We start from the raw sequence: 11,756 nt of genomic DNA on the forward strand, positions 1-11,756 counted from the left end.
TTTAAATTAAAATATTTTGTTATTTTAATTGTATCAAATATTTGATTTAAACAAATTTCTTTATTTTATATTATTATTTGTTGGTTTTTATAATTAAATATATTAAATTCAAATAAACAAAAATGCAAATAAATGTGTTCATTAAATCCAATCGATTTTCCGCTTAGTATGTGTATCCGAAAGGTATACTAAAGTATAGAACGCCATTTCCGGCACTGCCTGTATACTAACTTGGCGTACAGATGCCGCCACATATAGCGTTCTAATTTAGTATATTTTCCGCACAGCTTTTGTATATTATGTGTATGCAGAGAGTATTGTAAAGTAGGACGCCATGTCTGGCGGTATCTGTACATATAACTGTCTTTGTCTCTTTCTTCTCAGTCTACCCTTCGCCATTTTCTTACCATTACGCTGCTGAAACCACAAATTGAGCCAACGATAGAAGTTTTAAACATGTTTATTTGTCAAGATATGTGATTGATTTTTATAGTGAGTGTAATATAATTATATGTTAAATAATATATTTATTATTAGATTGTGTTTAAAATGACTATATTTGTGAATAGTTATCTTGGACAATAGTGAAAACTGTTTGAACACCAATGTGTACATCAACAATGAGAAGAGGTTAAAAAGCAAAGAGAACCTTCAATTATTAGATAAGTAAAAATTTAATAAAAATAAATGGTACACATGATTCGAAATCAAAACTATGTATACTTTGTGGCTATTTTTGATGTTTCAGGTACTAAAATTTATCTTTTAAGAGTGAAACAAGGACGCACACACAGGCGCTATTGAATATTATCTTTACACGAGTAAGTTAAATAATAGATACAAATAATATTATTAAAATCTTAGTAATTCGTAAAAATTTCGATTTGAGGAAATCATGCTAGTCCGCAATCTTACAAAGATTGCTAAGTATCTTATATTTTAACTCTTAAAAGGCACATCTCCCTAAAATTACATAAATAGCATGCAGAGTTTTCGGCATCTAGGGGTATACCAATATCTACATTGTTGCAGATTTAGAATATCTGTTTGCTGGGAAGTGGTAATAGAATAAATATTTTTATGAATATTAAAAAAATATATAAATTAATATCCTGACCATGAAATGTCTGGGACGTTTTTAAAATTTAGTATAATTAACTAGTATACTCAATTTATACTGCGTGTTAAAAATCCATACGACAGTTTAAAGGTTAACTACTGTAAATATTAAATATTTAACAAAATGGTAGTAAAAATCATGTTTATCTATATATAAATCATTAAATATAACCAATTGATATTTTTTTTGAGATTAAAGTGGTCGAACCTGTTGAAAAAGAGAAAGTAGCGTCTCGACGGTTATATATATATATATATATGAACTTACCGTAGAAAAACTATATTTCTCTTTATATTTTAAACATATAATTTTTAGAAAATAAATTCATTCACTGCTTCAAAACAAGATATTATATCTTTAAAGATATAAAGTATATTTTCAAAAATGTTAACTATGAATATTAGTATTTTATAATAAGAAAAATTAATCTCCTTCTATACAATTCAAAACTAATGAACATATGATGGTATATTACCAGGTAGCTCACAAATTTTTACAAGAAATGAAAACATTATAGCAAAGATATGTATACAAAAATGAAATCATAGTTATATCATCAAAAAAGATTTTGTAATGATTTAAAATATTTATAATAATCACAAATGATAATGATAAACTCTTTTAAATTATTCAAAAGTATTTAAAAAAAAAAATATTTAATTAATTCTGACAGAAAGCATATGAAACTCTTGATTAAGTTTACGAAGCAATTTAAAAGGATTATACGTATTAAAGTTTCAATCCTTGTGACTTTTAAGACACAAAGTACTATGACATAAGGTTAATCAGATTTTAGAACTCTTATGATAAACCACCCTTATAAACTCTGCTCCCTATACTAATATATCAGGACACTCAAACACTCTTAATAAATAGTGACGCTAATAATTAATTCCATGTAAAATGATAATCTGAATATTTATGAGATAAATAACTAATAACTTTAATTTCACAGTGTTCTTGCCCAATTCATAAAAGGGTATTATCATAAAATTCGGTTAAGAAGCTACATAGTAAAATCATATATCTCATAAGACTACCATAATTGAAAGCAGACCATTTTGAATAAATCATGGAGCTGTTAAAATTGATAAGACTATATTTTAAACATTATTAATACCCAATAATAATACCAATTGACAACTATTAATATTTTATAATGTATTTAATATTAAAAATATACACTCATAAACATTCTGATCAATGCCACGAATGCACAAAATGGCTTATTTTTAAACATAATTGTCTAATAAAATATATAAAGAAACTATGCACATGTTTTAAGTGAATCTCATCATAAATATTATCTATGAATTGCCTCAAATTAAAATTAGTAGTAATTTAGTTACAAATATCTACACATAGATAAAAGAAAATTAAGTGTAACGCAATTACAAAATTGACTTATCACAAGAATTTCAATTCTTGTGACTATTAAAATAGTTTGGCAGTTTCTTAGTACTGTGGTCAGACTCATTTTGCTGTTGTTATAAATAAACACTTCATCACTAATTAGAAAGTTAATGCTGAAATTTTAAATAATAGTTAAACTGTTAAGTGAAGCAAAGTATTTCACTTTTATGTTTGAATCCTATGTCATATTATTACCTGTATTTATCAATGCTCTTCAAAGAATAGATTTGAATAAAGAAAGAAATATTTTCATCGTAAAAATCTAACCGATAAGTGAATTAATAAATACAGGTAATAAAATGACATGCAATTTAAGCATAAAAGTAAAATATTTTGATAGACTCAAAGTTTTAACTATTTTTTAAAGTTCAGCGTTAACATTTCAGTTAGCGTTGAGTACCCTAACAGCACATTTGACTAAAAGTCGACTGGAAGTCGACTTTTCTTAGTCATTCCGAAGTCAACTTGAAATTGTCGGCTATAAGTCAACTTTTCTTAACCATCGTTAAGTCGACTTCAAATTGTCAATTATAAGTCAACATTTTTTAGTAATCCTCAAGTCGACTTCAAATTGGAGTTAAAAGCTGAATTTTTTTGTATAGCGGTGCATTTGAAAATATTTTTCTATATTTCGATACACCGCATGTATGCAGCAGTTGGCCGAATCAGCCTAAAATTATGAAGGTTGGTCTTGAAGTTGCGTCAGAGTTGCAGTTCATATATATATATATGTATATATATGTCATGTGTCCCGTGTATCCCTTATGCCCACCGGTAAAGTCATATCAATATTTTAATACATGTATATATTGATTATTTGTCTCGCCCATTTATATGCATGATAAATTTGCGTTTCTTGCAACTATTGTATACGGTAAGATTGAAAATTTCTATATATATTTTGTTAAATAAAAAGTCATTTTTGAGTAACCTTAATTCCTTTTCATAAATGTTTTTTATAATGTCTTAATCATATCTGTCGTTTAATATTTTTCTAATTTATAAAATAACTGCAATAAAATATGATTATACGTATAGAAGCAAACACATAGGGCCAGTATATAACTTAAAAGACCCTAAAGTATGCATACACATAAAAAATGTTTATTTCCAAACTAATAATATTAATGATTTGAAACATTTAACATAAAACTTCCCTAAATATAAATATAGTAAAGAATCTGTCTTCAATCTATGTTTTAGAGCTTTTTAAGTAACTGCCCCTGCACATGTTGTTTAATATTATTGTACTGAATTAACATATATATGTTAGATCAGTGACTATATAAGATCATTTTGAAAGGTAAATTTTCATTTATGTTGTTCTGTTTTTATATTATGAACTATAAAAGAGATGGTGAAACAATACATTTCGTAGACAAGGATACTGATATATATGAATAATTTAAATTTGTTCGATGAAACTCATTATATTGTAGTTTCTATACGTAAAGATTTTATGTTACATGTATTTTATATTATAATCATCCGCAGGTAAATAATTATTATCTCTTTATCACCTTTCAAAGTAAGCTTAGTAACAATTAACATAAAGGCAAATATTACTATTTTGTATACATACATTCTATTCATACGTTGTTATACTTTTTAATAGGTCTGTGTGGAAAATTGAAGAATTTTCAAAGGCTTATATCATAGTTGAGGAAAAATCTGAAAGGATTATAGCAAAATATAGAGATGCTATCATTCAATTAATCAGTGTATAATAAGTTTGACGTCATATTATATGTAAATTCTTCAGTTCAGTGTACAGGTAACTAATTACAATTTTTTATTACTTTTTCTAAGTCGAAGGAGAAACAATTAGATATAAAGGATATATATGTATAGTTTCCACCAAATCTATTGCAATCAATTAATATATTTTTAACAACCATTATATATATGCTACTCTATACTTTTAGATATTTGAAGGAGACTAATATCTTTTTTAAGGTCCACTTTAAGTTTGCAGAAGACTGAATTTAACTTTGTTTTCAACGGAGTATAAAGCTATATCTTCACTATTATAATATAAATTAGCTGCATAACTGTCAGGTAAATATATAATTATCATAGTTATTCATTTTCTAACTCAAAATAGAAACAATCATACATATAATAATTTTAATCTAATAAATATTAAAAAAAAACATTGACATTGCAAATACAGTTGCTTAATAATTTCTGAATCAGTTTGGTGTGATACTGTTCTGCTTTCAGATAAATCTGTATGGGATATTAAACAAATTGTTAAGACTTACATAAATTTGATAAGAAACTAGAAGGGATAGTTTATTAAAATTTTGGATGCTTCTATACGTATTAAGTAACAACAACTTTGAAATCTTCACAAAAATCCTTCACTTCAATGTAAGGTAATTAATTATTATCTTTTACTATTTTTAAATATATATAATATAAGTTCACTTTGTTTTTTATTTTATTAAAAGTTGATATTACCACTTTATAGTCATTTCTATATATATTGCCATTTACAGATTTTTTGCATGTTCAGCCGAAGCCAAATCAATATTAGAATATTGGAAGAATAATCTCGCAGAATAAAATGGTTATTTTATATATTTTTATTCAAATTTTAAGTATAACTCGTATACACTTTTAAGGTTTAACGCATAAGGATAACATTATTTGTGCTAGTAAACGAATTATTTTTAACATTATCTTTCAAAATGAAAAAATTTTCCGAATTATCTAAGCGTCAACAAGATAGACTTTCTTTGGCTTCATATCTCCGCTCTAATGTAAATTCATTTGAAGATGTTTCGTCTTCGGAAATTAATATAGTAGCAACTTCTTCAAATAATGCAATGAGTTTTATGATACACAACAGTTCTGATGTTACTCATTCTTCGAATGATGTATACAACGCATCACCAGTTATTGTAGATGATACTTCTGAAATGAATTTTTCTTTTTCTGATGAATGTTTATCGGACGATCTCTCAGTTAGTTCTTCTTCATCGGGAATATATGATAATAGCGATAAATTATTATTTAATCAGCTTGATAAGGCATGTTTAAAAGAAGAATTGCGAACCTGGTCGACTGATTTTCAAATTAAGCAAAACGCTTTATCAGCTTTATTAAAACTTCTTAAAGTTCATGGTCATGATGATCTTCCATCTGATGCAAGGACTTTATTGAATACACCTAAACCTCAAGCACATAGTATTATAGAGATTCCGCATGGACATTATCTACACTATGGTTTAGTAAAGGTATTAGAATTTCTTGTTCTGCAATTTCCTAATGATTTTCATGATGAGACTGTAGAGTTAGATTTGAATGTGGACGGGACAGAAATTTCTAATGCTCCAAAAAGTCAATTGTGGCCAATCTTAGGTAAAGTGGTAAATTCTTCTTTAAGGCCATTTGTTATTGGAATTTATCATGGATATCAGAAACCTAGTCTTTCAGAATATTTGAATTCATTCATTAAAGAATTTTTACATTTGCAAATTAATGGTTTTAATTTTAATGGGAAACAATGGCAGATTAAAATTCGATCTATTATTTGTGATTCGCCAGCTAAAGCATACGTAACTTGTACGAAATCGCATAATGGGTTCTATGCTTGCCCAAAATGCACTGTGGTTGGCAAACGAATAAATGGACGAATGACATTTCCAGATATTAATGAGAGCCTGCGTACTGATGCCGATTTCATTAACAGATCTCAACCTCAACATCATCTTGAAGGAATTTGTTCTCCCTTTGAATCACTTTCAGTTCCCATGGTTACCAGTTTCCCAATAGATTATATGCATAACACGTGTCTAGGTGTAACTAAGCAGTTGCTAACATTGTGGATCAGTCGATCAAAATCTTCAAGAGTAGCTAAAGTTTATGTTAAAGCGTTAGCTGATAAATTGAAAGTTGTGTCTAAATGTATTCCTTTAGAATTTGCACGCAAATTTTTTCATTTAGACGACTTTCTTAGATGGAAAGCTACACAGTATCGTACTTTTTTGCTTTATCTAGGTCCTGTTGTTTTAAATACTATTTTACCGGATTCTAAACTTCTTCATTTTAATTCATTAAATTGTGCCATTAGAATATTATGTTGCGAAAGAGATTATCTTAAAAATAATACATACTCTCAAAATCTATTAGAATATTTTGTTAAAAATATGAGCATTTTATATGGACCTGAGACACTAACATTTAACGTGCATAACTTGATACACCTAGCACAAGATGCTAGACAACTAGGACCATTAGATAATTTTAGTGCTTTTCCATTTGAGAATCATTTGTTTAGCTTAAAAAAGTTGCTCAGGAAATATGAGAAGCCCCTCCAACAGCTTTATAATAGATTACATGAACAATCTCTCTTAGTTTCTAGTAGGCCTGTTTGGTCTATTCCTCAGCTTGAGAAACCTATAACATTAATGTTGCCATTTGACTGCTACGATGCACATGCAAGAATCCGATTCCCTTCGTTTACTTTAACCACTAAATTATATAATAACTGTTGTTATATACAGGAAAATAATATTACATGCATTGTGTCTATTTCATATATTGCATATCATCAAAGAACACCTGTCATACTTGGTCGTAAATTTCTGCATTTATCTAACTTACCTAATTATCCTCTTAATTCTGGTGCTGTAGGTATATATATTGTTAAAGGAATCTCCGATCTTCAAATGTGGCCAGTTTCATTAATTAAAACAAAAGGATTTCAAATTGATACTGATTGTGATTCAGAATATATTGTTATTCCTTTACTAGCACATAATGATTAATTCAAAAATTTTAAGTTATGTAGTTTCTATATCTTATAAAATTTGTTTGTTATATTAGGCATAACTTATCAACCAGTTGAATGTTTTAAAATTTACATTTTAATCGCTTATTGAAGAATCAAAAAATATTATGGAGATCGTGATGAACTATGTAGCCAATGCATGAAATTGTATTTGTGTATAAATATTATTAATAATATATAGTTTTTTTTATATCTTTAAGTTTTTGTAGTAGTAAATATATTATACTGCTTTCAAATAATTGTTTTGCCATTAATTTATGGAGTTTTTTAATATCATTTTACAAAGTTACTTATATGCATCTATACATATATGTACTTTAAAAGATAATTTTTTTTTTTCTAATAATGGTCTATATTTGCTAAGAGTACTGAAAATATGTTTTCATAATTGTTACCCAAGAAAGCATACATGCATGTATTTTAAGATATTTGTGCCAACTCATGAGCTTTTAATCCTTTTATAAATAAGCGATTAATTTGTAAAAGCATCTAAAATGATATATATTTTATATAATAGCTATTAATACCAAAAATATGTTCATTAGGCATGGTGCGTGGTCATTGGACAAAATTGTGTAGCTACTATCCCAGAAAGCTGGATATTGAAAAATAATTCAAGCTACTGGTGGCCACCAAAGAATGTTAACGCCTCACAAGCAATAAAAAAAGCTATTGAGCCAAACGAAAATTGGGGAATTTATCCGTATAGCCAATCATTGGGTCCTGTAGGTGAGACATATTTATTAATTAATAAAAACGTTCTATACGGTGAGCCAAATTGATTCATTCTCTCATTTGAACTAATTTCACTCTCATACTTGCTTTACCTCGATCTGTCGGGTATGCAGTAGGCCTACCAGAGGAGTGAGAAAAGTACCAGGGTGAAGTTAATTGAAATGGGAATGATTCAAATTAACACTGTTTATAAAAATTTATACAAGTGAAACACAGTAATTCAACATTTTTCTTTACCAGATAGTTATAAGGAAGCCAAAAAATTGGAAATAAAATCACAAGCTTTATCATCGGAAGCAGACACGGATACTATAAAAAAAACTTTATTTGGCAAATGTAAAGAAATATTCTTCAGTGACGATTCTAATGCCTGTAAGCTGCTATAATAGATTATTATAATTCCTCATGTAATCTAATAAGATATTTTTCAATTTCTCAGCTGATGTTGATTCTCCACATGAAATTTTAGAGCCCGATTTTAAGAAAAGGAAAGGTAAATATAAATGGTACATAGTTTTAATTGAACTTTTCTTAATTGTGAAAATTATTTCCAGTTAATTTAATGAAGAATTATAATAATGAAAATGCCAAAGATAACATAATAAACTTGCCTAAGGTGACGTATGTGTCAGATTTCCAAGGTACAGAGAACATATAAATTGATATTTATACTTCATAAATCAATCAGTTATTTTATAGTATATTTGTTGTTTAAATAACTGACAAAATGTGAACATGATTTCTATTAGTCAATAATATTAAATATATTTTTAATGTTATAAATCTTTATTTATTTCCTGCAGATAATAATACAAAGAAACATCACTTGCAGTCACATAACCCTTCCGCCACTACTTCCACAATTCATCAGTCTCCTTCCTCTGATAACAGAGAACAATTGCCAGTAAATCTACCTGCTGCTAACTATAATATTGACAAATTTAATTCCAAAGCGTCTAATTATTCGCACACAGAACTAGTTACGGACTACGCTGATAACAATATAAATGAAATAGGTAAAATAATCAAATGTTTAACATTGCTATAATGTAATGTAATTACTGATATATTATACTATTAAAGGGTGCTCAAGACAAGCGGAAAATGTTGTTTCTTCGGTGCAGCATCAGGTGACGCAAATTGTGAACACTCATAACAATTGTTGTTGTAAGCATTATAATAATACTTCTACTTTCAATAGTTATTTGAAGTTATTAATACCTTTCATTTTATTGCAGCTATTTGTAGAAGTGAGAATGAAAAACAATATAAAAAATTATATAGAATGCTACATGATATCAAGTCATTACTGTTGGAAAAAAATTCAGTAAGAGGAGCAAATGTAGAAGAAACAGCTGGCAATAGCATATTATCGAAATTGCCTTTGAACACTCTATTAGACTTCACTAATTTTGAAAAACTACTAGAAGAGGATAGTTTGGCTAAATATCATTTGGTAGGTAAAGTAATCACATAATAGTGTTATCTTTCTGCTTGTATAGATGCATGATAGTAAATTAATTCTCAGCTAAAAGTAGATAAACTTAGTCTCTATGAGAGGTATTTATAGTCACATTTTATTAATAAGGCAGACTTAAGAATTTATTGTTCCATTTCTTCTGATAGAAAAGGATAACCAATGCTTGAGATGGTGTTATTTATAAGATCTGACTGTAAATAATAGCCTATATATATATATATATATAACTGGGTTATATCATTTTTACGATATTCACTTGTATTCTCCTTTCCCTTCTACAATTATAGGAAAATCTTATTTCTAAAAGTGGTGGAGCGAATGAAAAAATAGCCACAAGAAAAGCTATGAAGCTATTGTTTTCCAATGAGCTTGGCACCCTATTAACATGGGCTGGTCAAAAAAATCGCACCTGCTTTAAAAAATCCAAGTCCTGTCAAATCATTAGTGGTATTTCCTTTATCCTTTATCTATTCTCATTCTCATTAATTAAGTTTTTTAAGGTTGATTGCTCTACTGTCTTGATGAATTTTCTATATTTATCTATTTCGTGAAGGAGTGATGTGTGCTACTGACTTCAAATAAACAGATATATTTACAATCGGCCTTTTATGTTATCATTATATATTACTAATATTATATGTATAGATGAGAACAACCTACACCAATATTAATCCGTATAATTATATTATTACAACAAGTAAATAAACTAGCACTTAATCTACTAATTGTACTAAGACATATGAGCACTTTTAAATTGCTAGAAAATCTCCGATCGATATTTTCAGTGTTAAAATAATATTATTAAAAGACTGTATTTCCAATATAAAATTTACTTTTATATTTACAGATACTATATTAAAATGCATGAAAGGTAGTACTCAAAGCTCAGTGGAACAGTTGATGCAAGAATGGTTGCGGCGATCAAGCGATAGAAAAAGATACGAGAACAACAACTCCAATGCCTCTAATTTATAAGAATTATTTACTCAATAATTATACTGTATTTTTATGTCTTTTTTATGTATTTTGTTTATGGAAGTTTAATATTGTATTTAGGTTAAATATACTAAAATTAGGTCAAAATTAATATTATTTTTTAATTTATTTCATTACATTAAAAATAAAGAACTAAAAATTATACTTTACGAAGGCGGCTTGAGGTCGACTTATAGAAGTCAACTTATAATTGACATTTACAAGTCGACTATATGTTGACTTATAAAAGCTGACTTAAAGTCAGACATCGTCGACTTATAGTTGACTATAATTTGACTTATAGCTGACTTATCGTCAATATGAAATGAAAGTTAACTTGCGAAAAGTCAACTTATAGTTAACTATAAGTCGACTTCTTGCTCTTAGGGTAATCTTAGTACTGTGGTCAGACACATTTTACTGTTGTTATAAATAAACACTTCATCACTAATTAGAAAGTAAATGCTGAAATTTTAAATAATAGTTCAACTGTTAAGTGAAGCAAAGTATTTCACTTTTATGTTTGAATCCTATGTCATTTTATTACCTGTATTTATCAATGCTCTTCAAGGAATAGATTTGAATAAAGAATGAAATATCTTCACTGTAAAAATCTAACAGATAACTGAATTAATAAATACAGCTAATAAAATGACATACGATTCATGCATAAAAGTTAAATATTTTGATGGACTCAAAGTTTTAACTATTTTTTAAAAGTTCAGCGTTAACATTTCAGTTAGCGTTGAATATTTTTATATCAATTTAAAAGCATTTGTAAATGATAAAATAACAAATTCCTAAGCTACTTTAAGGTTTACTTGATTATGTCGTTACCTTTTGATTTAGCTCTATGTAGCTTGATTTCTCTTGTGAGCTACTGCTCCTTCGACAAACTTGTCAATTTTAAATTTCCCACTACAGTAATTGCAAAAGAATCTATAATTATTCTTTTCCTTGCTTTTCACAATGTATTACATAAGTAGCATCACGTTCCTATAATAAGTGAAGTCTCATTAATGTAGTGTCATACTCTAGTAGAAGGGACTTGTGTATTAGTTTGCTAGCTTTAATTTAATTTTTATCCTGAATATTAAACTTACCAATATGATAAATCCATCAAAAGTGCTGCTAATCACCCATTCTCATTTATGTTTTGTAATGAGTATATTTATAGCACTCTTAAAATCCTGGATGATCAGGTCTATCGTGCTACTCCAGTAAAGTAGAAACTG

The 11,756-nt window shown here is 27.8% G+C and overlaps 1 protein-coding gene across 5 annotated transcripts; it reads left to right on the forward strand.

Moving 5' to 3' along the window:
* The first annotated feature begins 2,951 nt into the window (after nucleotides 1-2,951).
* Nucleotides 2,952-10,633, forward strand: LOC136774786 (uncharacterized). 5 transcript variants are annotated; one of them, XM_066729250.1, is made up of 14 exons: nucleotides 2,952-3,217; nucleotides 4,149-4,307; nucleotides 4,459-4,591; nucleotides 4,757-4,911; nucleotides 5,035-5,105; nucleotides 7,877-8,060; nucleotides 8,307-8,438; nucleotides 8,506-8,559; nucleotides 8,621-8,707; nucleotides 8,870-9,082; nucleotides 9,150-9,233; nucleotides 9,305-9,522; nucleotides 9,834-9,993; nucleotides 10,394-10,633. In XM_066729250.1, exons 5-14 carry the CDS (start codon nucleotides 5,103-5,105, stop codon nucleotides 10,519-10,521), a joined length of 1,263 nt encoding a protein of 420 aa, XP_066585347.1. In that variant the 5' UTR covers nucleotides 2,952-3,217; nucleotides 4,149-4,307; nucleotides 4,459-4,591; nucleotides 4,757-4,911; nucleotides 5,035-5,102; the 3' UTR covers nucleotides 10,522-10,633. The 5 variants fall into 5 exon arrangements, with proteins under 5 accessions (XP_066585347.1, XP_066585346.1, XP_066585349.1 ...); XM_066729249.1 differs by lacking the exon at nucleotides 2,952-3,217 and adding an exon at nucleotides 3,286-3,407; XM_066729252.1 differs by lacking the exon at nucleotides 2,952-3,217 and adding an exon at nucleotides 3,286-3,407 and having other exon boundaries at nucleotides 4,490-4,591.
* The last annotated feature ends 1,123 nt before the right edge of the window (nucleotides 10,634-11,756 follow it).

The sequence above is a fragment of the Prorops nasuta genome, unplaced genomic scaffold (genome assembly GCF_024137725.1).
Source record: "Prorops nasuta isolate Cenicafe-Biocafe unplaced genomic scaffold, Cenicafe_Pnas_1.2 PNAS00007, whole genome shotgun sequence".
NCBI lineage: Eukaryota > Metazoa > Arthropoda > Insecta > Hymenoptera > Bethylidae > Prorops > Prorops nasuta.